The 27,621-nt window shown below is 44.8% G+C and overlaps 3 protein-coding genes across 3 annotated transcripts in view; all 3 read left to right on the top strand.

The window, feature by feature from the left end:
* Positions 1-2,800, top strand: part of LOC134093477 (neuronal acetylcholine receptor subunit beta-4-like) — an 8,746-nt gene extending 5,946 nt beyond the window's left edge. The window contains exons 5-7 of the mRNA XM_062546528.1: positions 1-438; positions 663-1,061; positions 2,660-2,800. The exon at positions 1-438 is cut by the window's left edge and continues 208 nt beyond it. Of these exons, the coding sequence (XP_062402512.1) occupies positions 1-438; positions 663-1,061; positions 2,660-2,800 (978 nt within the window). The remainder of the gene's footprint in view (positions 439-662; positions 1,062-2,659) is intronic.
* A 5,335-nt stretch (positions 2,801-8,135) lies between these two features.
* Positions 8,136-23,937, top strand: LOC134094436 (UDP-glucuronosyltransferase 2A1-like). The gene is made up of 3 exons (XM_062547947.1): positions 8,136-8,220; positions 8,275-8,314; positions 21,870-23,937. Exon 3 carries the CDS (start codon positions 21,880-21,882, stop codon positions 23,452-23,454), a length of 1,575 nt encoding a protein of 524 aa, XP_062403931.1. The 5' UTR covers positions 8,136-8,220; positions 8,275-8,314; positions 21,870-21,879; the 3' UTR covers positions 23,455-23,937.
* On the top strand, positions 8,157-20,497 carry LOC134094437 (UDP-glucuronosyltransferase 2A1-like). Its single transcript, XM_062547948.1, has 3 exons — positions 8,157-8,220; positions 8,275-8,314; positions 18,694-20,497. The coding sequence occupies exon 3, from the start codon at positions 18,704-18,706 to the stop codon at positions 20,273-20,275; it is 1,572 nt and encodes a 523-aa protein (XP_062403932.1). The 5' UTR covers positions 8,157-8,220; positions 8,275-8,314; positions 18,694-18,703; the 3' UTR covers positions 20,276-20,497.
* Positions 23,938-27,621: the final 3,684 nt, after the last annotated feature.

Below are 27,621 nucleotides of genomic sequence, written 5' to 3'. Positions count from 1 at the left end.
GCCACCATGGACGACTTCACGCCCAGCGGAGAGTGGGACATCCTGGCGTTGCCGGGGAGACGCACGGTGCACCCCTCGGACCCCACCTACGTGGACATCACCTACGACTTCCTGATCCAGAGGAAGCCGCTGTTCTACACCATCAACCTGATCATCCCGTGCGTGCTCATCACGGCGCTCGCCATCCTGGTGTTCTACCTGCCGTCGGACAGCGCCGAGAAGATCACGCTCTGCATCTCCGTGCTGCTGGCGCTCACCGTCTTCCTGCTGCTCATCTCCAAGATCGTGCCGCCCACCTCGCTGGACGTGCCGCTCATCGGGAAGTATCTGACCTTCACCCTGGTGCTGGTGACCTTCTCCATCGTCACCAGCGTGTGTGTGCTGAACCTGCACCACCGCGCCCCCAGCACACACACCATGCCCCGCTGGGTCCAGCAGGTAGCCCTGCACTGCTGCACTTATCTGCACTCCCACCACGACACACACACCTCACACTGAATCATCTTATTGCACCACCACCACCACCACACACACCTCACACTGAATCATCTTATTGCACCACCACCACCACACACACCTCTTATTGCACCACCACCATCACACACACCTCTGTTTCTCTATCTGTCTGTCTATCTACTTGTCTGTGTCTCTATCTACTGTAGGTGTTCCTGGTCAGCCTCCCCGCTCTGCTCTTCATGAGGCGTCCCCAGAACCAGTCCGCTCAGCAGCGGCTCCGCAGGTGTCGGGCCCGAGGGCAGCAGGGGCAACAGGGGCATCAGGGGCATCAGCCCGCCGCAGGGCCCAGGATGGAGGAGGACTCGTGGGACTCGGCGAGCGCCACCACCGCCTCCACCTCGTCCTTCGACTCGCGCGGATCCAGCTCTGAGGTGGACGCTCCGTCGGACCCTGCTTACGGGTTTAAACACGACGACGCGCAGAGATCCTCAGGGCTGTTGGGAGAACAGCGAGGAGAAGCGGAGCAGAACCCTGCCGTGGAGAGAGCCCTGCATGGCCTGGAGTTCATCTCTCAGCGCCTGGTGGGGGAGGAGGAGGACCAGATGGTAAGCTCCCCAGAGGAGAGCCACGCTGTGGGGGGGGAGGAGGAGGACCAGATGGTAAGCTCCTCAGAGGAGAGCCATGCTGTCGGGGGAGGAGGAGGAGGGGGAGGAGGACCAGATGGTAAGCTCCTCAGAGGAGAGCCACACTGGGAGAGGGTTCATGCCCACTGAGCTATATTGAGAAAGTCCACAATCAACAAACGTTCAGGCTAAAATGTTGAATTTCACGTTTTCGCTTCAAGGGATATCCCGCCATTTTTGGAAAAAAGCTCATTTTCCACCTCCCCTCGAGCAAAACGATTGATATTTACCTTTTTCACGTTCATCCAGCCATTCGGTGAGTCTGGCAATACAACTTTTAGCTTCAGCCTAGCATAGATCATTGAAACAGATTAGACCAGTAGCATCTCACCTGATAGCATCATGTTTAAAAGTGACTAAGATTTCCGAATAATTTTCCCATTTAAAACATCTCTTCTCAAGTTAGAAAGTGCAATAAGACCAAGTGAAAATGAAACCTGGCGTTTTTTTTGTCTGATTTGACTTGGAACTACACTCTCACTACACCATCACTGTGCCCGTGGTACGTCTGCAACTTGCCTTGATTATACGCCAGATGAGAGTGTAGTTCCAAGTCAAATCAGCCTAGAAAAACGCCAGGAATATCCCTTTAATTCGACAGTAGACAGTCTACACTTTCATATCGTGAACAAATTTCATGAAAAAACATACGGTTTGACTCTTAAACCCGGTGAAGACTCAACACATTAGCAGTCATTTCCGTTGTCCATGCCGCTGAAAAAGGTTAATTTATCTTTTTTTGGCATGTCGTGACGAATAGGGTTGGGTATCGTTTGAATTTGAACGATTCTGATTCCGATTTCGATTCCTTGTTTCGATTCCGGTTCCTAACGATTCTCGATTCCGATTCTTGTAAGAGGTAAGTTTGGATGTTTTAAATGAGCTAGCTAACCAACGGTCGTTCTGAATGGCACTTACTATAAATTTCTCACAGGGCTGTTTTCAACTACTATATAAATATCAAATCTATGAACTGTCGTCTTGTTGCCTCAGCTCGGTTATGCAAACACCTTCTTCGTTGGTGTTTAGCGGCTTCTTCCGGTTCGCGGACTGGGAATCGATACTAGGAATTGAAATTTAAACTTTTGAACGATTCCGGGAGAATTGGAAAGCTAGTCCTGATTCCCATCGATTCTCGATACCCAACCCTAGTGACGAACCATGTCAACTTCCTGTTTACATTGTACATTGTACTGTATGTTGTGTGTGGTGTCTTAAGCTGCTGGGACCTTGAATTTCCCCTTGGGGATCAATAAAGTATCTATCTATCTATCTATCTATCTAACTTTGAATGCGGTTATCTTAGCGATAGTTTTTCTAATACCCTCAATATAAATATCGTTGGAAAGCTTATTTATGGCCGTTCATGTGAGCACAATAACCTAATTTTGTAAATTTTACCAAAGCGACCAAAGGTTTCGCCTGGCAGGGCCACAAATTAGACGGATTTTGAGTGTCCAGGCGAGAATTGCGAGCTCAGCTAGACTTTCCTTCCTCTCCTGAAACTGTGTCTCCTCCAGGTCATCGAGGACTGGAAGTTTGTGGCCATGGTGGTGGACCGGCTCTTCCTGTGGGTCTTTGTGATTGTGTGTGTGGCTGGAACCCTGGGCTTGTTCCTGCGTCCTGCTCTCTCTCAGCAGGACGCCATCCCCCTCAGCTGACCAGAGACCAGACCAGAGACCAGACCTGCAGCATCCATCCCTCAGCTGGCCACAGACCAGGCCAGAGACCAGACCAGCAGCATCAACCCCTCAGCTGACCAGAGACCAGACCTGCAGCATCAATCCCTCAGCTGACCAGAGACCAGGCCAGAGACCAGGCCAGCAGCATCAACCCCTCAGCTGACCAGAGACCAGGCCAGAGACCAGACCAGCAGCACCAACCCCTCAGCTGACCAGAGACCAGACCAACAGCATCAATCCCTCAGCTGACCAGAGACCAGGCCAGAGACCAGACCAGCAGCACCAACCCCTCAGCTGACCAGAGACCAGACCTGCAGCATCAACCCCTCAGCTGACCAGACACCAGGCCAGAGACCAGACCAGCAGCACCAACCCCTCAGCTGACCAGAGACCAGGCCAGAGACCAGACCAGCAGCACCAACCCCTCAGCTGACCAGAGACCAGGCCAGAGACCAGACCAGCAGCACCAACCCCTCAGCTGACCAGAGACCAGACCTGCAGCATCAACCCCTCAGCTGACCAGACACCAGGCCAGAGACCAGACCAGCAGCACCAACCCCTCAGCTGACCAGAGACCAGACCTGCAGCATCAACCCCTCAGCTGACCAGACACCAGGCCAGAGACCAGACCAGCAGCATCAACCCCTCAGCTGACCAGAGACCAGACCTGCAGCATCAACCCCTCAGCTGACCAGAGACCAGGCCAGAGACCAGACCTGCAGCATCAATCCCTCAGCTGACCAGAGACCAGACCTGCAGCATCAACCCCTCAGCTGACCAGAGACCAGGCCAGAGACCAGACCAGCAGCATCAACCCCTCAGCTGACCAGAGACCAGGCCAGAGACCAGACCTGCAGCATCAACCCCTCAGCTGACCAGAGACCAGACCTGCAGCATCAACCCTTCAACTAACCAGCAATCAGACCTGCAGCATCAACCCCTCAGCTGACCAGAGACCAGACCAGAGACCAGGCCAGAGACCAGACCAGCAGCATCAACCCCTCAGCTGACCAGAGACCAGGCCAGAGACCAGACCAGCAGCATCAACCCCTCAGCTGACCAGAGACCAGACCAGAGACCAGACCAGCAGCATCAACCCCTCAGCTGGCCAGAGACCAGACCTGCAGCATCAACCCCTCAGCTGGCCAGAGACCAGGCCAGAGACCAGACCAGCAGCATCAACCCCTCAGCTGGCCAGAGACCAGACCTGCAGCATCAACCCCTCAGCTGACCAGAGACCAGGCCAGAGACCAGACCAGCAGCATCAACCCCTCAGCTGACCAGAGACCAGACCTGCAGCATCAACCCTTCAACTAACCAGCAATCAGACCTGCAGCATCAACCCTCAGATGTATTACTAAACATACCATTGTGTTAAATGTTTGCCTATCTGGGTCATTCTACAGAAATGTCAGATTCTTGCATGGGAAAATGTCCAAAAATATATATAGATTTTTTACATTTAAACTTAGATCACATTATTACTGAAGTAATTTGCTGTAAGAACATGAGGGACAGCTTAAAAAATTTTGAAAAAAAAAAAGAAGTATTTTCTTTACAAATTTCATTTTACAAAATGGCTGCTAAAGAGATACACAAATATGTTGTTAGTCAGGCTCACTGTTTCATTGAAACCATTTGTATTCTATTTCCTTTCATTTCCCTAAGGGTTAAGAGGTCATACCAGAGACTTTGACTTAGAGTCTCAATAAGAGATCATGATATAAAGGCTACAATTTCTGATAAATGAAAGGAGGCTGTGGATTTAACATGAACCTAAAGAAAGTAATGTGGTGTGATTAGTATGATTGCTTGAGTTTCAAAAAGAGTTTTGTTGTGTAGTAACACCAGAGACGTGACTCCCTGGGCTTGGACGTAAACATTTTAAATGAAATAATCATATTAATTTGATCATTTGTATTTAAATGTAGTTTATTTAATTAATGTGATAGTTATGAATGCATTATTGCAGTTAAACTATTTCAAAACCATGTTTTGGGCCCTCAATCATATATGTGTTGGGACAGGCACTTTTGTGGTGCTTGGAATCCTATAAAATCGATATAAAATAAATACTGTCACTTTGATGCCTCAAAAACATGTGATTGTATTTCTAAGTAAAACAATAAGTTAATTGAACAAAGAATTCCAAGAAGTCTCTGGATTGGCTATGTCAACAATATGGCTGCCGCGCCACATTGATTACATGGACCAAATGAACTACAGTACAGCATTGATTACATGGACCAAATAAGAACTACAGCGTTGATTATGAGGACCAAATAAGAACTACAGCATTGATTACGAGGACCAAATAAGAACTACAGCATCGTGACTTGAAGAAGATGTCCAACTAATTGTACAGTGACGTTTTTCTAAGTAGCTTTAGTTAAAGTCTATGTCTCTTGGTGACTCTCCCGGCCCCCTCCGCAGTGATGGCCTCTGTCCTCACACAGGTCACCATTAGACTCATTCCACATGTGCTGCCTGGCAGAGGAAACTCTTTGGCTCCATCTTGTGCATTAATTCCATAATTTGGAATCCCTTACATATATACATACATAACGGCTAATATTTCATCAGTGAATTAAGAGCAGAACAGTACACCTGTACACAGTGAGAGTGTGTGTGTATGTGTGTCTCGCTGTCTTAAATGTCATTAGCACCTTGCAGATCTGTAAAATGTCAGGGACAAAAATGGACGTTTCTGCAGAATGGGCCGTCTATGGATTATGTCAGCAATATGGCCGCTGCGAACTATAGCACTGTGACTCTTGTCTCTGGAAGGCAGATGTCCAACAAATGGCAAATAGCAAATGTGTGTGTGTGTGTGTGTGTGTGTGTGTGTGTGTGTGTGTGTGTGTGTGTACGGTAACAAATGGCAAATGTATCTGAAGTTGCCCATGCCCCTTGTGTTCAGAGTCTGTACTGTAGGCGTGTCCCTTCACCAGGAGCATAAACACACTGCTGGGCTTGCACCCTCCTAGAGGGATTGAACACTCATGTGTTTCAGACTACTTCCACGTGTGTGTGTTGCTCTGAATTGGTGTAATCATTAACAGCATCTGTAGTGAAATCCCCTTTGACCAACTCACGTGGGTCACGCTGCAGAAATGTTGTGTCATAGAGCCCAGCAGTTGGCTTATCACAACAAGAAATATTTGGCTCATGTCATAGTTCTATTTACATTTTGCTTATGTCATACTGTAGTTCTATTTACATAAAGCTCACGCTTCCTCATCGTGGCATTGCGGGGAGATGGGTCGACTACTATGCCACCCCAAGAATTTAGGGGACCCAGGGACACCCACTTAACCCAACAGGTCACACAGGTTGTTACTGTATACTAAAAGAAAGGCAGTCATGTGCACAGTCAAGCATGCAATCATGTATTGAAGACAATTACACACAGAGCTGATAACAAGGCACAATGGCTATTGCGCTACACAATACCAGGTGGTGGCAAGGGAGTGGAGGCAAGATTAGTGTGTCAAATGGCAATGTAATAATGTCAAGTGTTAAAGATGTGGGTGTGAAATGCCCTGTTACCTACAACCCCCTTCAACTTTACACTGTATACAGATAAGTCATCTTTACAGGCCAGCTATTGCTATTCGGTATTCCATTGAGTATTTCCAGTCAATAATACAGCTGTGTGAAAGGTGAATAATGTCAACTGTTAAAGATGTGGGTGTGAAATGCCCTGTTACCTACAACCCCCCCTTCAACTTTACACTATATACAGATAAGTCATGTTTACAGACAGCTATTGCTACTCGGTTGTAAAGCCTATAAGGTCACAGACAACCTTTTCATCCAAAAACGTTCACGAGCGGCGCCAGCTGGTTTTAGCATCCTGTAACCCTTGTCACCATCACCTTTGTTTTAGTGGGGGGGGGGGGGGTAACAAACCAACCCTTAACACAGTGATAGTCTAGCTGGGTTACATCAGCTACATTCCATATAATCAAAGTTCTATCACTTAGCTTCTCTTTGTTGTGTTGTTTGTACTGCATTTTCCTTCCCACTATGTAAAGCACCTTGGGTTTAAGAGGCGCTATATAAATTGTAAAATAAATCTAAAAAAAGTGTTCACAAAACAAATTTTCATAGAATGACCCCTGTGTTTGTTGTACATAACACACACCTGCCCATACCACAACCCACCGCCACCATGGGCCACTTCAAAACACTGACATCAACAGACCGCTCACCCACACATTGTCACACACTCTGTCTGTCATCTGCCCTGTACGGTGAAAACCGGAACTCATCCATGAAGAGGACACCTCTCCAAAGCGCCAGACGCCGTCGAATGTGAGCATTTGCCCACTTAAGTCGGTTACGACGAGGAACTGCAGTCCGCTCGAGACCCCGCGGAGGACGACGAGCATGCAGAGGGGTTTCCCTCAGACGGTTTCACACCGTTTGTACAGAAATTATTTTGTGCAGGAATGTGTTTGTTGCAGCAGCTGTCCAAGTGGTGGGTCTTAGACAATCTTGGAGGTGGAGATGCTGGATGTGGAGGTCGTGGGCTGGTGTGGTTACACGTGGTCTGTGGTTGTGAGGTCGGTTGGGTGTACCGCCATATTCTCTGAAACGCCTTTGGAGACGGCTTATGGTAGAGAAATGAACATTCAGTTCATGGGCAACAGCTCTGGTGGCCATTCCTGCAGTCAGCATGCCAACTATACAGTACATTCCCCTAGACCATGCCAACTATACAGTCCATTCCCCCGAGAACATGGCAACTATACAGTACATTCCCCCGAGACCATGGCAACTATACAGTACATCCCCCGAGAGCAGCCACATCTGTGGCATCACAGCTTATCGTGCCGTGTGATGGAACTGCACATCTCAGAGTGGCCTTTCATGGTGGCCAGCCTGAAGCACCTGTGCAATAATCCTGTGGAATCAGCACCTTCACATGCCACACGAGAGGGGGATGGATTAAATCGGCAAAGGAGAAGTGCAGATTTAGACAGATTTGTGAACAATATTTGAGAGAAATGAGGCGTTTTGAGTATATTGAGAAAGTCTTGGATCGTTGAGTTCAGATGATAAATGGGGTCAAAAACCAAAGTGTTGTGTTCCTAATTTTGTTCAGTGTATCTGAAGTTGCCCATGATGCCCCCTGTGTTCAGTTGCCCATGCCCCCTGTGTTCAGTTGCCCATGATGCCCCCTGTGTTCCCAGTGTGGGCGTGTCCCCTCAGCAGGAGCGTAAACACGCCGGGCTAGTGCCCTCCTCCCAGGGGAGGGGTTACCTTGGGAGTTGGAGTATTTAGTTCCCTGTAGTCCAGAGGCTTTCCTGTTTAGTTTACTTGTTCATCCCGGAAAAAAAACCTCCTGCCCTCTCCTCTGGCTGAATAACTCCTGCCCTCTCCTCTGGCTGAATAACTCCTGCCCTCTCCTCTGGCTGAATAACTCCTGCCCTCTCCTCTGGCTGAATCCTCTCAGTGCTGGGGTTTTCGCAGTTAACCTTTCATTGGGTGAGTGTTACATTGAAATGCACTTTGTAGTATGCACAGTCTTCAGAGCTTACTTTTGCCACACCATTGAGAGATCTAAGATATCTTTACATACACATAGTTTGTGTGTGTGTGTGTGTGTGTGTGTGCTTGCTTAGTTTTGGCATACTACTGTGATCTCTAGGATGAATACATATACATAGTAACGTAGGTTACATGTTTTGACATACCATTTTGATACCCCCAACCCCCCCCACCCACCCACACACACACACACACACACACACACACACACACAGGAATGTTTCACCACCTGAAGTAATAGTCAAGTCAAGTCAAGTCAAGTCAAGTAACAGGATATATTTGATTAAACACAAGATGTGTTGCACAAGTTGCAATAATGCACTTAAAAGAGAACACAAAACAAATGTGTCTTTTTATGTTAAGAAAAATATGATCTTTATGGGTAATTCAATTTCTAAATGTTAATCTATCCTCACATCCATACATTGTTCATAGATACATCACGCTGTCCAATTAAAAAAAATCTCTGACTTACAAATGTTTGACACATTTATCTTGTGTGATTTCTTATAGATTTTTTTTCATTGTATGTTCTGTAAACTGCTGTTTCCTTAGAACTGTTCTGCACTTGCAGTATGGCATTTCCTAGAACTGTTCTATACCTGCTGTTCCCGTAGAACTGTTCTATACCTGCTGTTCCCGTGGAACTGTTCTGCACTTGCAGTACTGGCGTTTCCTAGAACTGTTCTATACCTGCTGTTCCCGTAGAACTGTTCTGCACTTGCAGTGCTGGTGTTTGGTCTGTACCTGCAGCACTGGGGTTCTCCGCCTCTGCCTCAGTCACCTGTTACAGCAGTCCAGTCAGCTGCAATGTGAGGTAGGCGTCAGCTGCAATGTGAGGTAGGCTTCAGCTGCAATGTGAGGTAGGCTTCAGCTGCATCTGTGAGGTAGGCTTCAGCTGCAATGTGAGGTAGGCTTCAGCTGCATATGCCCAAACAATTCCTACAAGTTCTGTGTTTACCAGATGGACACTCAAGCGAGTGTCTGAGTGAACAACTGGCCAGCTGATGTGAAATCCCACAATGTGGAAGTGAAAATGGAGTGGCAAATGAGACTGACATGCAGAGCGATCAAAGTAGAGTCCAGCTGAATTTATTCCAGGTGTTTCAGGTTGATTCCAAGACCGAAGCTCAAAAGATTGAATGAAAACATTGCAACTAAAAATAGTTCTTCCAAAGTGTAAATCCAAATCCAAATCCAGCCAATCAAAGTCAATGAACAAAGCCATGCCAATGTCCAGAGTAGCGATGTTAAACGATGCCAATGTCCAGAGTAGCGATGTTAAACGATGCCAATGTCCAGAGTAGCGATGTTAACCGATGCCAATGTCCAGAGTAGCGATGTTAAACGATGACCGTTTGACTGGTGGTTGACCGTGTCAACGTTAAATGATTAAAGTTCTCTGAAGTTGTCTGTTTTATCCATTGGTTTTATCGTGTTGTAGTCTATTAGGCAACATTCCGCATAAGATGGGCTTAGATTTGGAAATACATTACATCTACATTTCAGTACAGATCATCAGTGGTAACAAATAAGGTGCTGATGATCATCATCTTTCGTTATTATTGTTAGCACTACCTCAAACTAAAGCGGCGTCTCTTTGTCTCTTCATTTTCTTAAATGAGTCACGGCAATGTTTCAAATGAGCTTCTAACACTAGTTAAACGCCTTTATTTTTAACGTGATCACCTTGTACCCAAACCATTTAGAAACTAAGGAGTCATTTGTCCTCTGTTTACAAACAGTATAACAGTAGGCTTGAAATGGTGGCATCCCATGGACTGGAGGGTATTATGGGCGTATTCTCCCCCCAAGGGGGTCAGGATTTGACTGATTAGCTTTGCCGATTAGCAAGGCACTTCCTTGTCGCCATTTTCCAGAAATACATCATGTCCGGTGCTATTTCTCCTCATGCTGATTGGTGGCTGTTCCACTCTCAGCTCATGCATGAGCTCTCCCTCTGTACCTTACGTCAATCAGTAACCTGGCACTTAATTGGCTAAGTAAAACGGCACCGGAAACAAGCCCCTTGAAACGCCATGTTGAAGCCTGAAAAAATCGTTCAATTTGGGCATTTTTCACTAGCCGGGAACGGGACTTGTTCACTTTCTCCAGTTCTTATAATACCTCCATGCTGCCCACAGCAGTTGAGAGCTCCAGGAAGTGGGGCTTAAAGGTATACTATGCAACGTTTTTCAGTTAATCAATTCGTTCCATACTGTTATATATGATTAAATGAGTCATTACCGGTCGAACGGTGTATTTTTCGGCCGCTCTAGTGGTCTGTAGAGGTAAAACCACGCTTGCAACTTCAGGAGCCACCGGGCACGCACCCATGCCCTACTCCAGAAGTGTCATGTAAAGTCTCATGAAAAGGCACGGCAGACTGACCGATTGAGGAGTTTTGTCAAATATACACGCTAAAGCTGTAGGGGAAGCTCTGCAGAGAAATACTGTATGCAAGCATAAAACGAGCGAAAATGAAAAGTGAAAACGAAACCGGCGATGAAATCGCCAATCCTGCATAGTATACCTTTAATTAGAATTGATCATTTTCGCATCAAAGTTCCTGCTAAGTCAGTTTATATAAGGTGAAATACTGATGTCACTCTTCAAACAGTTTCTTACATTTGCCTATTTAAAAGAGTATAAGCACAAAGCATTAAAAGCTATCTATTGCCATTATGTAAGACCAAGTGGTTATGAAATAATAGCTCTAGAGAACAATTAATTGATTTTACTTTTATTTGTGACTTAGTTGTAGCCTGGCTAACGCCTACCACTTCTCAAATGAGACGTGGTCTGACAACCAGACGTTCATTTTCTCGTATTTGAAAAAATGCCCAGATCCGTTCATTGGGCGCCACGGATGTCTATCAAATGCGCATAGCTCACCCAACTCGTTCGTATGCAACGCTAAGGGCTGCCATTGACATCAGTGTAAATCCTTTGGCGTCGAATGTAGACGCAAGAAGGCAACGGAAACTACTCGGATGTTCTGTGATTGGTTCGCCAACATCAGGCGAACATTTGGGCGTTAGTTTCCAGACTGGCTTAGGAGCGGGATTGAAATCACCGCGCAAGGCAGTATGGGAAAACCCAGGCTAACTTAGTTGCACAATTAATTACAAAAAATGTGGAGTAAAACGTAAGTGCCTGTCCTAGGCTTTATCACTATGTGTGTCTGAAATGTGTTACATTTGAACTCAAAAATCCTGATTTAATTAAAAATATTCTAAATATCGCTACAGGAACTAGTTCCGAAATCAGAGAGTAGCTACGTTTACAATGACACTTTTATTCCGATTAGAAACGGAAAAACAGCTCAATCGGAATAAAAATCGTCATATAAATAAACACCTCAATCGGAATTAAAGAGGTGGTGTAGTCCGTTCCTATTCCGAATGAACACCCATGTATACGGTCATTCGGATTGACGGCTATATCTTTCCAATGAAAAGTAGCAAACAATGGCTATTCCGATCACAGATTCTTAAGTGTTAACAAGAACCTGATCGGAATAGAAAGTAGGCCATGTAAACAGATGGCGCTAAATTTCCAGTCGGAATAGTTTAATCGGAATGACAAAAAACACTGTCCATGTAAACGTGGTGAATGTGGTGTTATAGTAATTGGTGCTGAGGACTAGCATAAGACTATTGCTATTCCCTACACAAACCTAGGTACAAAAACAGATGAAAGTCAAAACAAAACCTTTAACCTCAGATCAAACATGAAAAAATGGCATGGTAGGAACTAACTTTTGCATAAATTCCACACAATTACAGGGCATACCAGTCTGTACAGAAGACGACAGTATGTAGTGTGTAGATGCGTACAAAATTTCTTTAAGTATTTTAGTTATTTTGTTTCTGTGAAACTTTAATTTAAATACTTACACACAACTGGATAACTAATGTAGTCTTACCTAGTTTTAAAACTTTCTCTTCAGAGATCCACAATGTTTTAGACTTTGGGAGAAGGACAGTAGCAGCTAGTGATGCGCGGGTGGGCTTTTTTTAAAACCCGCCCCAACCCGACTTTTCAGGAGATCCAAACCGCCCCGCCCAATCCGCAAAAATATGTTCGAATTGTGACCCAAATCCGACCCGACCCGCGGAAAGGAAAAAACGCATTTAACGTCTTTTCTAGCCTAATTAGCCCACATGAGGACAACAGCGGGTTACAATGATCGGTCATTTTGACAATCTGCGCTCCTCCACACCATTCATAATCTGCAGCCTAGACATAGCTAGTGTTAAATCTCATCTTCATAACAAGTTTCCATTCATATTTCCCCTTGCAACTTCATAGGCTAGCCTACTTTTGCGTTTAACACTGCCAAGCATTTAACAAGCACAGCTGTTTATTCGTGTAGCCTATGACAGAAGCGAGGTGTTCTCGCATTGTGCACAACCTTCGATATCCCAGATCATTAGGCTCCATGTCCATAAAGTAGCGAATGCGCGATTGACTTTTTCAGTCAGTCACGCATGGCGCAATTGGGTGCTGAATTTAGGAGAAATTATGTTTTGCGCTCGACCACACCTCCTGTATTGCAGGCGCATCGCCACCTAATATGTCGGAAGTTAACAAGTGAGAAATGTGCATTTTTACTTTTTTGACCCGACCCACCCGCAATATTTAGAAAAAACTATTAGGCCTACCCAAATCCGCCCGACCCGCGGGTAAACCCGCGGATATCCGCGGGTAATGGGCTGAACCGCGCATCACTAGTAGCAGCGATAAATTCTGGTTCCAGAAGCATGTCTGAAAAGCGTCGCTGCACATCAACCAATGGTTTGCAATATCTGCAACTAGTGCGGATTTTGTGAAGCTTTGTGATGAGGAGCTTCAGAGTAGGCAGAAGCCATCCCATCTGAACGTCTGCTTCGGACTGCAAAATGTTAAGGGCCTTGGCCAGTGGCCCCATGGTTGTGGCATACTCCTCCAGAAGGAAGATCTCAACTGGACTCAGCCTAACAGAGTCAAACAACGCTAAGTTATCGATGAATGTAATCATATTAACTTGTGTGTGAGAGCATGACGTGGTGTGTGTGTGTGGACACAGTGACATTTATAGGCCTTTGGAGTAGGGCTGGGTGATGATACAATAACTCATCATAAGGTGATATTGATCAACTGTCTGAAACATGCTCAATATATATTGAGAAGAGATGGGACCACCAATTAGGTTTGCAAGACAAACAAGATTTCATACTTAAAGGAATACGCCACCAAAAAATGAAATTAAGCTAGTCTCGGTCACCCCCAGAGTTAGAACAGTGAAAAAAACCCGGTTAAAATCCGTCCGGGCATTCTCCTGCTTTGGGAGCAGCGATGTTAGCTTTAGCTTAGAACAGTTGCTGTAGTTGAAGGGTGTCAGTGAGCACGTCCTCCAAAAAGTGACCGAGACGTCTACATTTTTTTCTAAATATATCTTGGGAGCCGTGTGTTCAAAACGAGTACAAATCATAATGCAAAATCGAACGAGACTATTACCTGAGCAGATCTTTACTTGGAACTATTTTCAGCTTCATCGCCGACGAAGCACCGCTAGCTAGGCGCAAAGTTCTCACGTAGCACCACTTGTGAAGTTCCAGTCGAAGCTAGTTGGGAGTTTACAAGACTGCTACGTGAGAACTTTGCGCCTAGCTAGCGGTGCTTCGTCGGCGATGAGGCTGAAAATAGTTCCAAGTAAAGATCTGCCCAGGTAATAGTCTCGTTCGATTTTGCATTATGATTTGTACTCGTTTTGAACACACGGCTCCCAAAATATATTTAGAAAAAAATGTAGACGTCTCGGTCACTTTTTTGGAGGACGTGCTCACTGACACCCTTCATCTACAGCAACTGTTCTAAGCTAAAGCTAACATCGCTGCTCCCAAAGCAGGAGAATGCCCGGACGGATTTTAACCGGGTTTTTTTCACTGTTCTAACTCTGGGGGTGACCGAGACTAGCTTAATTTCATTTTTGGGTGGCGTATTCCTTTAAAGGAATAGTTCGGTATTTTACACTTTAAGCCATTTTCTGTATTGCCTAGCATGAAAACGAGTGTATTTACAGTATCTGAGTGTTTTTCATTGTTGTGTCAACATTGGAGTTTCTCCTGTATTGATAATTGAAAGAACAGTGGAATGTTATATTAAGTGTTGGTAAGGGTTTAAGTTTGCCATGTTTATTCTAAATCTTTATTTGGTTATTAACATGATCAATAATGATCAATATTGATCAATTAGATCAAGTTAAATGACCATATATTTCACAGCCATATCACCAGGCCTTCATAAGTTCAGGCCAGTCATATAGTAAGTTCTCCATTTAACCATGTAGAATCTGATATACAATAGTAATTCTAATTGAAGTAATATATGAATTTAAAAACTCCAAAATCAATACTTACTGTACATGGGCAACTTGAGTGAAGTGAAAATAGTTCTTAGAGCTCCTTTTCCCTGATCGTAGGATTCTCTCCACAGCAAGGAACAATGAATTCCACCTGGTTGCGTTTGGCCGGATCAGCTGAATTTTGAAATCTGATCTGGACAACCTTTTGAAAGCATCATTAGATGTTGCTTTGGCTGCATCCACTGTGGAGACAAGATTTAATAAATGGCAGGCACATCGATGGCGCTTCGGGAGTTTGAATTGGAAACCATCGTCTTCATTTAAGATAGATGTGACCTCGACAAAATCCACTCCAAACCCATCCCACTCCTGATCCTCCTCATCCATCTCATCATCATCCGCAGATTCATCTGAAGAATTGTTGTTATTTTCATCCTGTTCTCCGTACATGCGGAATGCTGTCAAGAAATTGGAACCGTTGTCCGTAGTAGTTCGGATTATCTTGTTCTGTGTGCCATATTCCACATGATTCTCAATTAACGCACTACCCAAGACATCAAAAGTGTGTGCACCTCTCAGCTTCTGACATGCTAGTGCCACTGAACACCTCTCTAGGGTATTGGGATCAACCCAGTAGTGCCACTGAACACCTCTCTAGGGTATTGGGATCAACCCAGTAGTGCCACTGAACACCTCTCTAGGGTATTGGGATCCACCCAGTAGTGCCACTGAACACCTCTCTAGGGTATTGGGATCCACCCAGTAGTGCCACTGAACACCTCTCTAGGGTATTGGGATCCACCCAGTAGTGCCACTGAACACCTCTCTAGGGTATTGGGATCCACCCAGTAGTGCCACTGAACACCTCTCTAGGGTATTGGGATCCACCCAGTAGTGCCACTGAACACCTCTCTAGGGTATTGGGATCCACCCAGTGAGCAGTAACTCCAAGAAAACTTCTTCGTCTTGGGCTCCAGTAATCTGTTGTAGCAATAAAATCGACTGTGTCTATAGCTTCTTTGATGTTCCTTTTCATCTCAATTGCAGCCTCATCTATCCTGCGTCTCAAGGTGGTCCTGGATAAGACAGAGGCATTTGGATGGAGGTCTTGCACAAGCTTATGAAATGATGGCTGCTCTATCACACTAAAGGGCTGGAGGCTCTGGATCACAAAATTCATAACAGCATGATCAATATGTCTCTGTGAAACTACCTTTATTTCACCTAATTTTAACTGTTTCAGTTGAAGGACTGTCTTGGTTCTTTGCTTTTCTTTTGCGTGGGGCAGCAGTCACAGCGTCATACGTAGCTATGTAACTTGCAGGCTTTCTCTGATAAAAAAAAAAAAAAACATGTCCATATAGGTTACTCCCATTTACGAATAAAATACACTTTTTTCATCATCAGCTCGACTCGAGGGAGAGAACTGCCTAGAGAGTGCATCTGGCTTCTTGTTCTTGGTTCCTGGATGCTATGAGAGTGTGAAATCAAAGCGAGTGAAGAACAGCACCCACTGGGTTTACGGGAGTTCAGGCGTTGAGCTTGTTGGAGGTATTCTAGGTTTTTATAGTCAGTCCTTAAAATGGATGCTGGGCCCCCTCTAGCCAGGGTCTTCTAGGACACGCTGAACAGTCAATGGGTATTTCTCAAAGTCAAGAGCTCGTCCTTGATAGAATGCTTTCTTTCAAGTCGAGTGCTAGAGAGACAATGCTACACACCTTCCCAGTATCCCCTCCAGCCGTCAAGATCGCATGCAATGGAACAGCCTAGTGAGTGTGGAAGTGCACGGTTCCGGCTGCGCGCTTAATTAGAACCGTGGAAATTGTGCTGCTTTTGCAGGAGTTCCGACAACTGCAGCTCCACTTTCCTCTAAATAAACTTTTTGGAGTAGCCTACAGTATTTCCACATTCGACTTGGTCTTCACATATCACAATCCGTAGTTTATAATTATGTTAGTGTCAATGGAAAGTTATACCGATAATTGGCAACAGCAACGGTAATGTTAAACTTCTACAAAGTTCGTATTGGGCGAAATTCTGAGATTAATTAATAACAAGTCTATCACAACTTGTTCATGCACATTGACATATGCATTTATGATGAATATGCACAATAACTTGATAAATGCCTGAGCAAATATACGATGGCATTAACAGAACACTTGATAAATCATATTTAGCCTACATTAACACGCACTGCTTCTTTGCATCTACTTTCCATCTCCCTCTCTCTCTTTTTTTTTTAAACCGCCCCGTCAGAAAATTTCTAATTGTTCATACGCAAAGGATTGTGGGTTATTTCTTCACTCCAAGGATCCATCGATGCATCCTCCAAAATTCTCCGAAATTCTCAGAACGAAGGACTCAGTACTCAATACTCAGTACGCATCCTTGACTTTGGAACAGTGCTTGACGAGATTTGATGATGTAACGTCCTTGAAAAAGTGGCTTGGAAGGAGCAATCCTTGACTTTGAGAAGCACTCAATAACTCTCTCTAATGTCACACCTGGTCTCGGTATCAGTCAAATGGTAGGACAGGAAGGCACAGAGGTACAGCTTACCATCTGAGGAGCGTTCAGAAAGGACAGCACCTATCGCCATGTCTGATGCATCCACCTGAGCGATGAATGTCAATGCCCAATTTGGGCACCATCAGAATGGGAGCCGGGAACAAACATCGCTTTAGCTCTTCTTATTAGTTAGCTCGGTAAGCCACAGAACTGATATTTCTGATACATTTAAGACAACACTGACTTCCCTAATGATGAATCCAAAGAAGGAGACCTCAGTGGTGAGAAGTGGAACTCACACTTCTCTGGTTTAAGGAAGAGATTGTTCTTGAGCAACCTCTGGAGAACCTGGTGCACATGCTTGTGTAGGGTCCGAGAGAAGATTAAAATATTGTCAACTGTATATATCAACTGTCTCTAAGAAAGATTTGTTTGCTGCACTACTGAAAGATTTTGTATTGATTTAATGAACCAATTTAAGTTTAATTCCACAACTGGTTTCGCCCCTGAAAGTTGTAAGTCAATGAAGCCTTTCCAGACCCACTCTCAATCTCAACTGAGATTTGATAAGCAGTCTGGTATTAATGAAGATAGAGCATGGCCAGGTTGAGAAGCTGCCTGGTATTAACTAAGTTAGAGCATGGCCAGGTAGAGAAGCAGACTAATGAAGTTAGAGCATGGCGAGATCGAAAGCTAAACAACCATTCACGATGCTGTAATCGGTACCAGCAAACCTTGGGTAGCTAGCTTGTTTACATATGTTAGCTGGTGGTATACACATCATAAAACTCAATCCCAATGTATTTCTTTGTTACAATAACATAATTTTTAGACTTTGCAGTGCCTATTTCTTGCTAAATATAATCTAATTGTTAAAAAGTTTCTCAAGTTTCTCAAGACGGTCATGTTGGATTGTTTTTCCCAGTCGAGAGTTCTGTCAGGACATTTACATACAGGTGATCTGACTGGCTGACATGAGGCTGACGTATGCATTGGCCCTAGAAAAGTTGAATTTTTCTTAACTTTTGCCGCAAGTGACGCAACAACACAACAGACCCACAATTCCATTGGACAATGCATGACGCTAACACTAACTCCTTCAAAGTGAATGAGATGATGCTAAACCATTCAAAGTGAATGAGATGATGCTAAACCATTCAAAGTGAATGAGATGATGCTAAACCATTCAAAGTGAATGAGGTCTGCTGGTGGAGACTGATAGTGTTGTCTGAAGCTGCTGATCTGGTGTCAGCCCTGAGGATTGTGGCCCCTGTCATTCCCCTGCACGGTTTAGGAAATCGCTGTTTAGCCGTGTTTCAATAAAAAAAAAGCTGTAACCTGTATAACATTTCTCTGTGTGAGAGTCGAAGTCTAGGTTATCCTGGACAGTGCAGATTTGGGGTTAGCATTGCATGCCTGCATCACACAGTAACTGGTCTGTCCTCTCTTCTTTCAGATCGGTCAAGATGCATCACTTCACCTGGACAGTCTTGGTGCTGTCAGTCACTCTGTCTGTGAGCTCTGGAGGTAAAGTGCTGGTGTTCCCAGTAGATGGCAGCCACTGGGTGAACATGAAGGTCATCATTGAGGAGCTCCACTCCCGAGGCCACAGCATCACTGTAGTGCGACCCACAGACAGCTGGTACATTAAAGAGGAGTCTCCCCATTACAAGGCCATCAACATCCTCAGTCCTGGAGGCTTTGGTGAGAAGTCCTTTGGCTCCCTTGTGATGAGACAGCTGAACATACGGAAAGAAGGGAAGTACTTGACTTTCTTGATGCTTGTGTTGGAAGTAATGGAGCACATGTCAAAGTTGCATCGGCGAATCTGTGAGATGACGGCGATGATGTTTCAAGATGAGGCTCTCATGAAATCACTCACTGATTCCAAGTTTGATGTGGTTCTGACTGATCCATTCATAGGGGGCGGAGTGTTTCTGGCCCGACGTCTTGGTCTTCCACTGGTGTTTAATGTGCGGTGGACAGCACATGGAGAGGGACACTTTGCCATCGCCCCCACCCCACTTTCATATGTCCCTATGCCAGGAGTTGAGCTGACAGACAAGATGACTTTCTCTCAGAGACTTAAGAACATGCTGATATACACCTTTAGTTTATATCGAACTGCAACAATTATTGCTCCTCATTACGACACATTTTGCAAACAGTTCTTTGGGCCTGATGTCGACTACTTCTCCTTGTTCCAGGATGCTGATATCTGGCTCATGAGGAATGACTTCACCTTTGAGTTTCCACGCCCAACCATGCCCAATGTGGTCTACATGGGTGGGTTCCAATGCAAGCCTGCTAGACCACTTCCTGTTGACCTGGAAGAGTTTGTCAATAGCTCTGGGGAGCATGGGGCCATTGTTATGTCCCTGGGTACTCTTTTAGCTGAGCTCCCCAGTGATATCGCGGAGGAGATTGCGGCAGCTTTTGCTCAGCTTCCCCAAAAGGTCCTCTGGAGATACACAGGGCCCAAACCCTCGACTCTTGGCAACAACACTTTACTAGTGGACTGGCTGCCCCAAAATGACCTGCTGGGACACCCAAAGACAAAAGTGTTTGTAGCCCATGGGGGCACCAATGGTGTCCAAGAAGCAATCTACCATGGTGTCCCGATACTTGGCTTGCCTGTGATGTTTGATCAGCCAGATAACCTGTCCAGAATGGTGGCAAAAGGAACGGCTAAGGTACTGGACATTGCCACTCTGGACAGAGCAGTGCTTGTGGAGGCACTAAAGGAGGTGCTCTATGAACCGTCCTACAGGGAGAACATGCAGAGGCTCTCCAGGATCCACCATGACCAGCCCATGAAGCCTCTGGACCGTGCTATTTTCTGGATCGAGTTCGTCATGAGGAACGGAGGTGCCGGTCACCTGCGCACCCAGTCCTTCAGGATGTCCTGGATCGCTTATCACTCTATAGACGTCATTCTGACTCTGCTCACGGCTCTGCTGCTCTTACTGTTGATTACGGTCCTGGCAATCAAAAAATGCTGTTCACTTTTATTCAGAAAGAAACTTAAAATTGAGTAGCTATTTTTATTCTGGCAATGTCACAGTTACAGAGCCCTTGGTGATTTATTGTCAAGCACCTTTGTAATACTTCTGTAATGGTTTGTATTATTTTTGCATTTCCTCATACTTTTTACACATGGGAAACGGAAAAGTACTGTGAAATGTTTGACAAGCTAATGGAAGACTATTGATATATTACAAATATTGGTTAATAAAAGTCGTCACTATGACACAATATCACTTACAGTGTGTGGTAAATTTCTTATCTCATCTCCAAATATTGGTAACATTGAGTGTTGTGTGGTCCACATGCACTGGAAATGTTTAAATCCCTTGACCATATGAATGTACTGAACAATATGTATTTGACACAGCAGGAACTTAATAAATTGACTTTAATTCTCAAATATGAAATTAGAGTTTTTGTATTTTTGAAAACTTGCAACTTTTACGCCATCACATTTGAAACCCATTTACTGTACGTTTCGACTCACTACATTTGACACTATATTCACTGTACCCCTAAACATGTTTTTAACAATGCGTGGCTGACGTATGCATTGGCCCTTGAAAAGTTGAATCTTTCTCAACTTTTGCCGCAAGTGGCGCAACAACACGACAGACCTACAATTCAATTGCACAATGCATGACCTGCCGTCAGCCTCGAGGATTGTGCCCCCTGTCATTCCACTACACCAATGGTTCCCAAACTTTTCTGGCTCACAGCACCCCTAAACATATCTCTCTCCACCCACCGCACCCCTATTCTGGCTCACAGCACCCCTAAACATATCTCTCTCCACCCACCGCACCCATATTGTTTACTTTTTACTCTCAACCTCATTTGTGCATTATTTGTACTTCATGCCATTTTATTTAACCTTGTGATATGTTGGATAGGCCATAGCTGCTTTTAATATAATAACATTATTTTTTTTTTAAAGTATATTTTTTGGGCTTTTATGCCTTTAATGATAGGACAGTTGAGAGAGACAGGAAGTGAGTGGGAGAGAGCGTTGGGGTGGGATCCGGAAAGGACCACGGGGCGGGAATCGAACCCGGGTCGCCGGCGTGCGGTGCAGGTGCCCCAGCCAGTCGCGCCACGGCTGGGATATATGATAACATTATTATGAGAAGGTGCGGTTTATCTCATTTTTGTTTTATTCAAATGAACCATTCTCTTTAATTCAACTTTTGAAAGAATAGTGAACAGAATATTCAGAAATATCAGGAATATGCCTTCGACTAAAGTGCATGAAATGTCTGTTCATCTACCGCAACTGTATTTTGGAATTGATATTATGGCTAATTTCTTAAAAACAACAACAAAAAAAACATGTCAATAAATGATCAGCTTGGACTATTCCGTGGCACCCGTGAGCATGATTCACGGCACCCACTCTGAAAACCCTGCACTACACTGTGCCCCTGTATTCCACTGCACTGTTTAGGAAATCGCTGTTTAGCCGTGTTTCAATAAAAAAAAAGCTTTAACCTATAACATTTCTCTGTGTGAGGGTCAAATGTCTAGGCTATCCTGGACAGTGCAGATTTGGGGTTAGCATTGCATGCCTGTATCACACAGTAACTGGTCTGTCCTCTCTTCTTTCAGATGGGTCAAGATGCATCACTTCACCTGGACAGTCTTGGTGCTGTCAGTCACTCTGTCTGTGAGCTCTGGAGGTAAAGTGCTGGTCTTCCCAGTAGATGGCAGCCACTGGGTGAACATGAAGGTCATCATTGAGGAGCTCCACTCCCGAGGCCACAGCATCACTGTAGTACGAGCCTCAGACAGCTGGTACATTAAAGAGGAGTCTCCCCACTACAAGGCCATCACCATCCCCACCCCTGGAGGCTTTGATGAGAAGTCCTTTGGCTCCCTTGTGATGAGAGTGTTGAACACAAGGAAAGAAGGAAAGTTCTTCTGGACTCGCTTGATGCTTCAGTTGGAAGTAATGGAGCACTTCTCAAAGGTGCAACGGCAAATGTGTGAGATGACGGCGATGATGTTTCAAGATGCGGCTCTCATGACATCACTCACTGATTCCAAGTTTGATGTGGTTCTGACTGATCCATTCATAGGGGGCGGAGTGTTTCTGGCTCGACGTCTAGATCTTCCACTGGTGTTTAATGTGCGGTGGACAGTGCATGGAGAGGGACACTTTGCCATCGCCCCCACCCCTCTCTCCTATGTCCCTATGCCAGGATCTGAGTTGACAGACAAGATGACTTTCTCTCAGAGACTTAAGAACATGCTGATATACGCCTTTAATTCATATAAAATTGCAACAATTATTGCTCCTCACTACAACACGTTTTGCAAACGGTTCTTTGGGTCTGAAGTCGAGTACTTCTCCTTATTCCAGGATGCTGATATCTGGCTCATGAGGAATGACTTCACCTTTGAGTTTCCACACCCAACTATGCCCAATGTGGTCTACATGGGTGGGTTCCAATGCAAGCCATCTAGACCACTTCCTGTTGACCTGGAAGAGTTTGTCAATAGCTCTGGGGAGCATGGCGTCATTGTTATGTCCCTGGGTACTCTTTTAGCTGAGCTCCCCAGTGATACAGCGGAGGAGATTGCGGCAGCTTTTGCTCAGCTTCCCCAAAAAGTCCTCTGGAGATACACAGGGCCCAAGCCCTCGACTCTTGGCAACAACACCTTACTAGTGGACTGGCTGCCCCAAAATGACCTGCTGGGACACCCAAAGACAAAAGTGTTTGTAGCCCATGGGGGCACCAATGGTGTCCAAGAAGCAATCTACCATGGTGTCCCGATACTTGGCTTGCCTCTGATGTTTGATCAGCCAGATAACCTGTCCAGAATGGTGCGAAGAGGAACGGCTAAGGTACTGGACATTGCTACTCTGGACAGAGCAGAGCTTGTGGAGGCACTAAAGGAGGTGCTCTATGAGCCGTCCTACAGGGAGAACATGCAGAGGCTCTCCAGGATCCACCATGACCAGCCCATGAAGCCTCTGGACCGTGCTATTTTCTGGATCGAGTTCGTCATGAGGAACGGAGGTGCCGGTCACCTGCGCACCCAGTCCTTCAAGATGTCCTGGATCGCTTATCACTCTATAGACGTCATTCTGACTCTGCTCATGGCTTTGATGTTCTTACTGTTCATTACGTTCCTGGCAATCAAGAAATGCTGTTCACTTTTATTCAGAAAGGAAGTTAAAATTGAGTGACACTTTTCATTCTGGTAATATCACAGTTACTGAGCCCTTGGTGATTTATTGCCAAGCACCTTTTTAATACTTATGTATTGGTTTGTATTATTTATGAATACCTTTCATTGGCCAATGTGGCAATGCTGAGGTAGCTCTTGACTCCTTTGCCACTACTTTTAGTTACTTTGTTGATAAGCATGCACCATTCAAAAAGGCTAGGATTAAAGACAGGGTTATGCCTTGGATGACGTTGGAGGTATCCTCTCTTTTGAATAACAGGAATAGTGCATGGTCCCGAGCCAGGAGCTCTGGTGACCCCCAACACTGGCTGTCTTTAGACAACTCAGAAAGAAATGTACTACACCTAAATCTGAATATTTTTCAAATCTAGTCACCAACTCTTATACAAATCCTGCCAAGTTCTGGGGTGCAATTAAGGGTGCTTTCACACCAACATCGTTTGGTGCGCACCAAACGGTCCATTCGTACCAAAACCTCTTAGTTTGGTTCGTTTTCGTTGGTGTGAAAGCATTAATCGCACTCGGGTGCGCACCAAAACAAGCGGACCGAGACCTCCAAAAAGAGGAGGTCTCGGTCCGCTTGACTCCGCACCAAAAGTAGACCTCTGGTGCGGTCCCTCTGGTGAGAACGCGAACTGGGGTCCAAACCATAGACTGTAGGTCAAAATAGTGAGTCAAAATTGGCGCCGATTTCTACCGGAAGATAAACATTGAGAAAAAAATCAATCAGACTAATTTTGGTTCGTTTTCTGGTGTGAAAGCGGACCTCACTGGAGTCTATATGCTACATAATAACAATTTCACTGCCTGAAACGGACCAAATAATCGAATTAGTGGTGTGAAAGCGCCCTAACTTGACTAAAAGTCGGCCCTCTGGTGCTCTCCCCATCAGCATCACAGTAAAAGGCTGTGTGATCTCAGATCCGAGTGATATTAGACATGATTTTAGTAAACACTTCTCGGAAGCTGGTAAATTATTTGATAAACTGTTTCCTGGTCCCTCTCTCTCAGAGGTCCCTGTTGTTAGCCCTCCCCTGGATCGTGTCACCCATTTCACCTCTCAGCCTTTCATGTCCACTGAGGTCCTCAGAATGTCACTGTCCATAGATCCTAAGTCAAAAGGAAGCACTGTACTGTCAATAGATCCTAAGTCAAAAGGAAGCACTGTGCTGCCCATAGATCCTAAGTCAAAAGGAAGCACTGTGCTGTCTATAGATCCTAAGTCAAAAGGAAGCACTGTGCTGTCTATAGATCCTAAGTCAAAAGGAAGCACTGTGCTGTCTATAGATCCTAAGTCAGGAAGCACTGTGCTGCCCTCTTTGTCGATCTCTCAAAGGCTTTTGACACAGTCGATCACCAGCTGCTTCTGAAAAAGCTGTCTGATATTGGTTTGGACACGGATGCCTGTGCGTGGTTTCATGGCTACCTATCTTCTAGGCGTCAATGTGTGAAATCACCACTTGGTAATTCAGAATTCCTTTCCATTGAGAAAGGTGTCCCTCAGGGCACGGTTTTAGGTCCTGTACTATTTATATTAACGAACTAGTCTCCTCCCTAACTGGTTGCCATGCCCACTTACATGCAGATGACACCATTGTCTACTGTACTGCAGATACCCCTCAGGCTGCAGTCGACAACTTACAGCTTTCTTTTAACTTACTACAGGACACTCTTAAATTGGTTCTTAACCCTCAAAAGACCACATTTTACTTATATTTATTTTCAAGAGCTAAAGTGGCTGATTTTATGAAACTTCATATTTTAACTGTGGATGGCTCTCTTATAGAGAGAGTCTCTGAGTATAAATGAAAAGCTCTCTTTGAAGTCCCACATTAACAGCCTTGCCTCCAAGCTCTGCCAGAAGTTGGGCTTTTTATACAGAAACAAGTCCAGCTTTCCCATGATCAGTAGGAAGAGAGTTGTTGAGGTTGTATTTTTATCAGTTTTAGACTATGGTGATGTCATTTATAGGCATGCAACAGCAACCATTTTAAAGCAATTAGACGCTGTCTATCATTCCGCTCTTAGATTCATCACTGGTGATAACTATAATACACACACCTGGCCCTCTCTTTCTTCGAGGCGCAGTTTTCATTGGCACTTGTTTGTTTTTAAAGCAATTAGTGGTAAACTACCGCCCTATATCTCCTCCTTATTGCAATGGAACCTTGGATCCTACCAAACCAGATCTAACAGCTGGCTCACTCTCAGGATCCCTAGTCCCCACTTCATCTGCTCCCCTGCCAACATCCACACTGACCACATGTCTGGAGGAGATAGAGGCTTGGATGAAGCTCAACTTCCTTCAATTGAACAGTTCTAAAACAGAAGCAATTCTAGTTGGCTCATCACATCAGCTCCGCTCTTCCACCATCACAAATATCACCTTCTCTGGACAAAACATCTTCCTGTCAACATCTGTCACCAACTTGGGTGTTAAAATGGACCCACAACTCACTTTTGACACCCACATCAAACATCTCTGCAAGACTTCATTTTACCACCTCAAGAACATCGCCAAACTCCGTCCAACTCTCACCCAGGGCGATGAAGAGAAGCTCATCCACGCCTTTGTCTCCTCCAGGCTGGACTATTGCAACGCACTCCTCATTGGGATATCTGGCAAGAGCATCCAGAGACTCCAATACATCCAGAACAGTGCTGCCAGGATCCTGATGAGGGTGCGCAAGCATGAACATATCACCCCCATTCTGAAAAGTCTTCACTGGCTCCCGGTTCATTTCAGAATAGAGTATAAGATCTCACTCCTCACCCACCAGCGCATATATGGACATGCTCCCCTCTACCTACAGGAACTCCTCACCCCCCAGACCTCCTCACGCCCCCTGCGGTCAACGAACATTAAAACCCTCCAAATCCCCAGAACCAAGCTCCACAGGATGGGTGACAGAGCTTTCTCTGCTGCTGCTCCCAGGCTGTGGAACGCCCTCCCTGACCACCTGAGGGCCCCACAGACATTGAAAACTTTGAAAAAAAACTTTGAAAACCTATCTTTTTAAAAAAGCTTTCTGTTAAATGTATTTTGTTGATGTGTGTGTGTGTGTGTGTGTGTGTGTGTGTGTGTGTGTGTGTGTGTGTGTGTGTGTGTGTGTGTTGTATGTGTGTGTTTGTGTGTGTGTGTGTGTGTGTGTGTGTGTGTGTATGTATGTACTGTATGTATATAATCTATTTTAAATTGCATTATTTTTTATCTGTCTTTATCTGTTATCCATTTGCATTATAATTTTGTAGCACATTGAGATTATCCATAATATAAAGTGCAATACAAATAAAATGTATTATTATTATTATTATTATTAGTGAGCACTCAGAGCTTGGCAAAGCTGCATTTCTTTTCAATGCCCCTAGTACCTGTTACACTCTGCAACAAACTTTAAAGCTAGAGATATTGCCTTCTGCTACTGCATTTAAGCAGTTAGTGTCACATCTCTGCTCATCAAGTTGTAACTGTTTTTAGTTTTTTAGTTTACTTACTTATTTTACTTTATACATTTGTTTTATTCATTATATATATATATATATATATGTATATATATATTTTTTAATTATATGATATTTTTAAAAATCTGTTGTGTTTCTATGTTCCTTCTATTGTTTTTATTAATGCACGACCTTTTCCTGTAAACTCGTCGTCATTGTAAATGAGGGAAACCTCAACGCCCTACGAGTATAAATAAAGGTTTGAAATTAAATGAATATCAGACATTTCAGTATATAGGCTAGATTATTACACAGCTCTTAGAGTGCTGCAGAAAAGTTCCATTCACATGAATGGGCCTTCCCAACGTTCGCAGGTCTGTTAAATCTATATAATGACCGCCGAAAGTATACAATGACCGCTGTCAATGGTAACGGGTTTTGTGCTCTTAATTCACGTCTTTCATATCAATCCGCAACAGGAACATAAACACACTGCTGGGCTTGCACCCTCCTAGAGGGATTGAACAGTCATGTGTTTCAGACTACTTCCACATTTTTGAGTTGAGTATCAAATTGCATCCTGTCCACGTGAGTACAACATTGCAGAGTAGGCAGTCTTTGTTTTCCCAGCCTTCCTTACACAATTCTCCCCAGGGGAGGGATTACCTTGGGAGTGGGAGTGTTTTGTGTCCCGTAGTCCAAAGATTTTCCTGTTTAGTTTACA

The sequence above is a fragment of the Sardina pilchardus genome, chromosome 10, assembly GCF_963854185.1.
Source record: "Sardina pilchardus chromosome 10, fSarPil1.1, whole genome shotgun sequence".
Taxonomy (NCBI): domain Eukaryota; kingdom Metazoa; phylum Chordata; class Actinopteri; order Clupeiformes; family Clupeidae; genus Sardina; species Sardina pilchardus.
This window is presented reverse-complemented; position numbering and strand designations above follow the sequence as displayed.

Coding starts and splice junctions, on each gene's coding strand:
- LOC134094437 (XM_062547948.1), top strand. CDS start 18,704: ATGCATCACTTCACCTGGACAGTCTTGGTGCTGTCAGTCACTCTGTCT.
- LOC134094436 (XM_062547947.1), top strand. CDS start 21,880: ATGCATCACTTCACCTGGACAGTCTTGGTGCTGTCAGTCACTCTGTCT.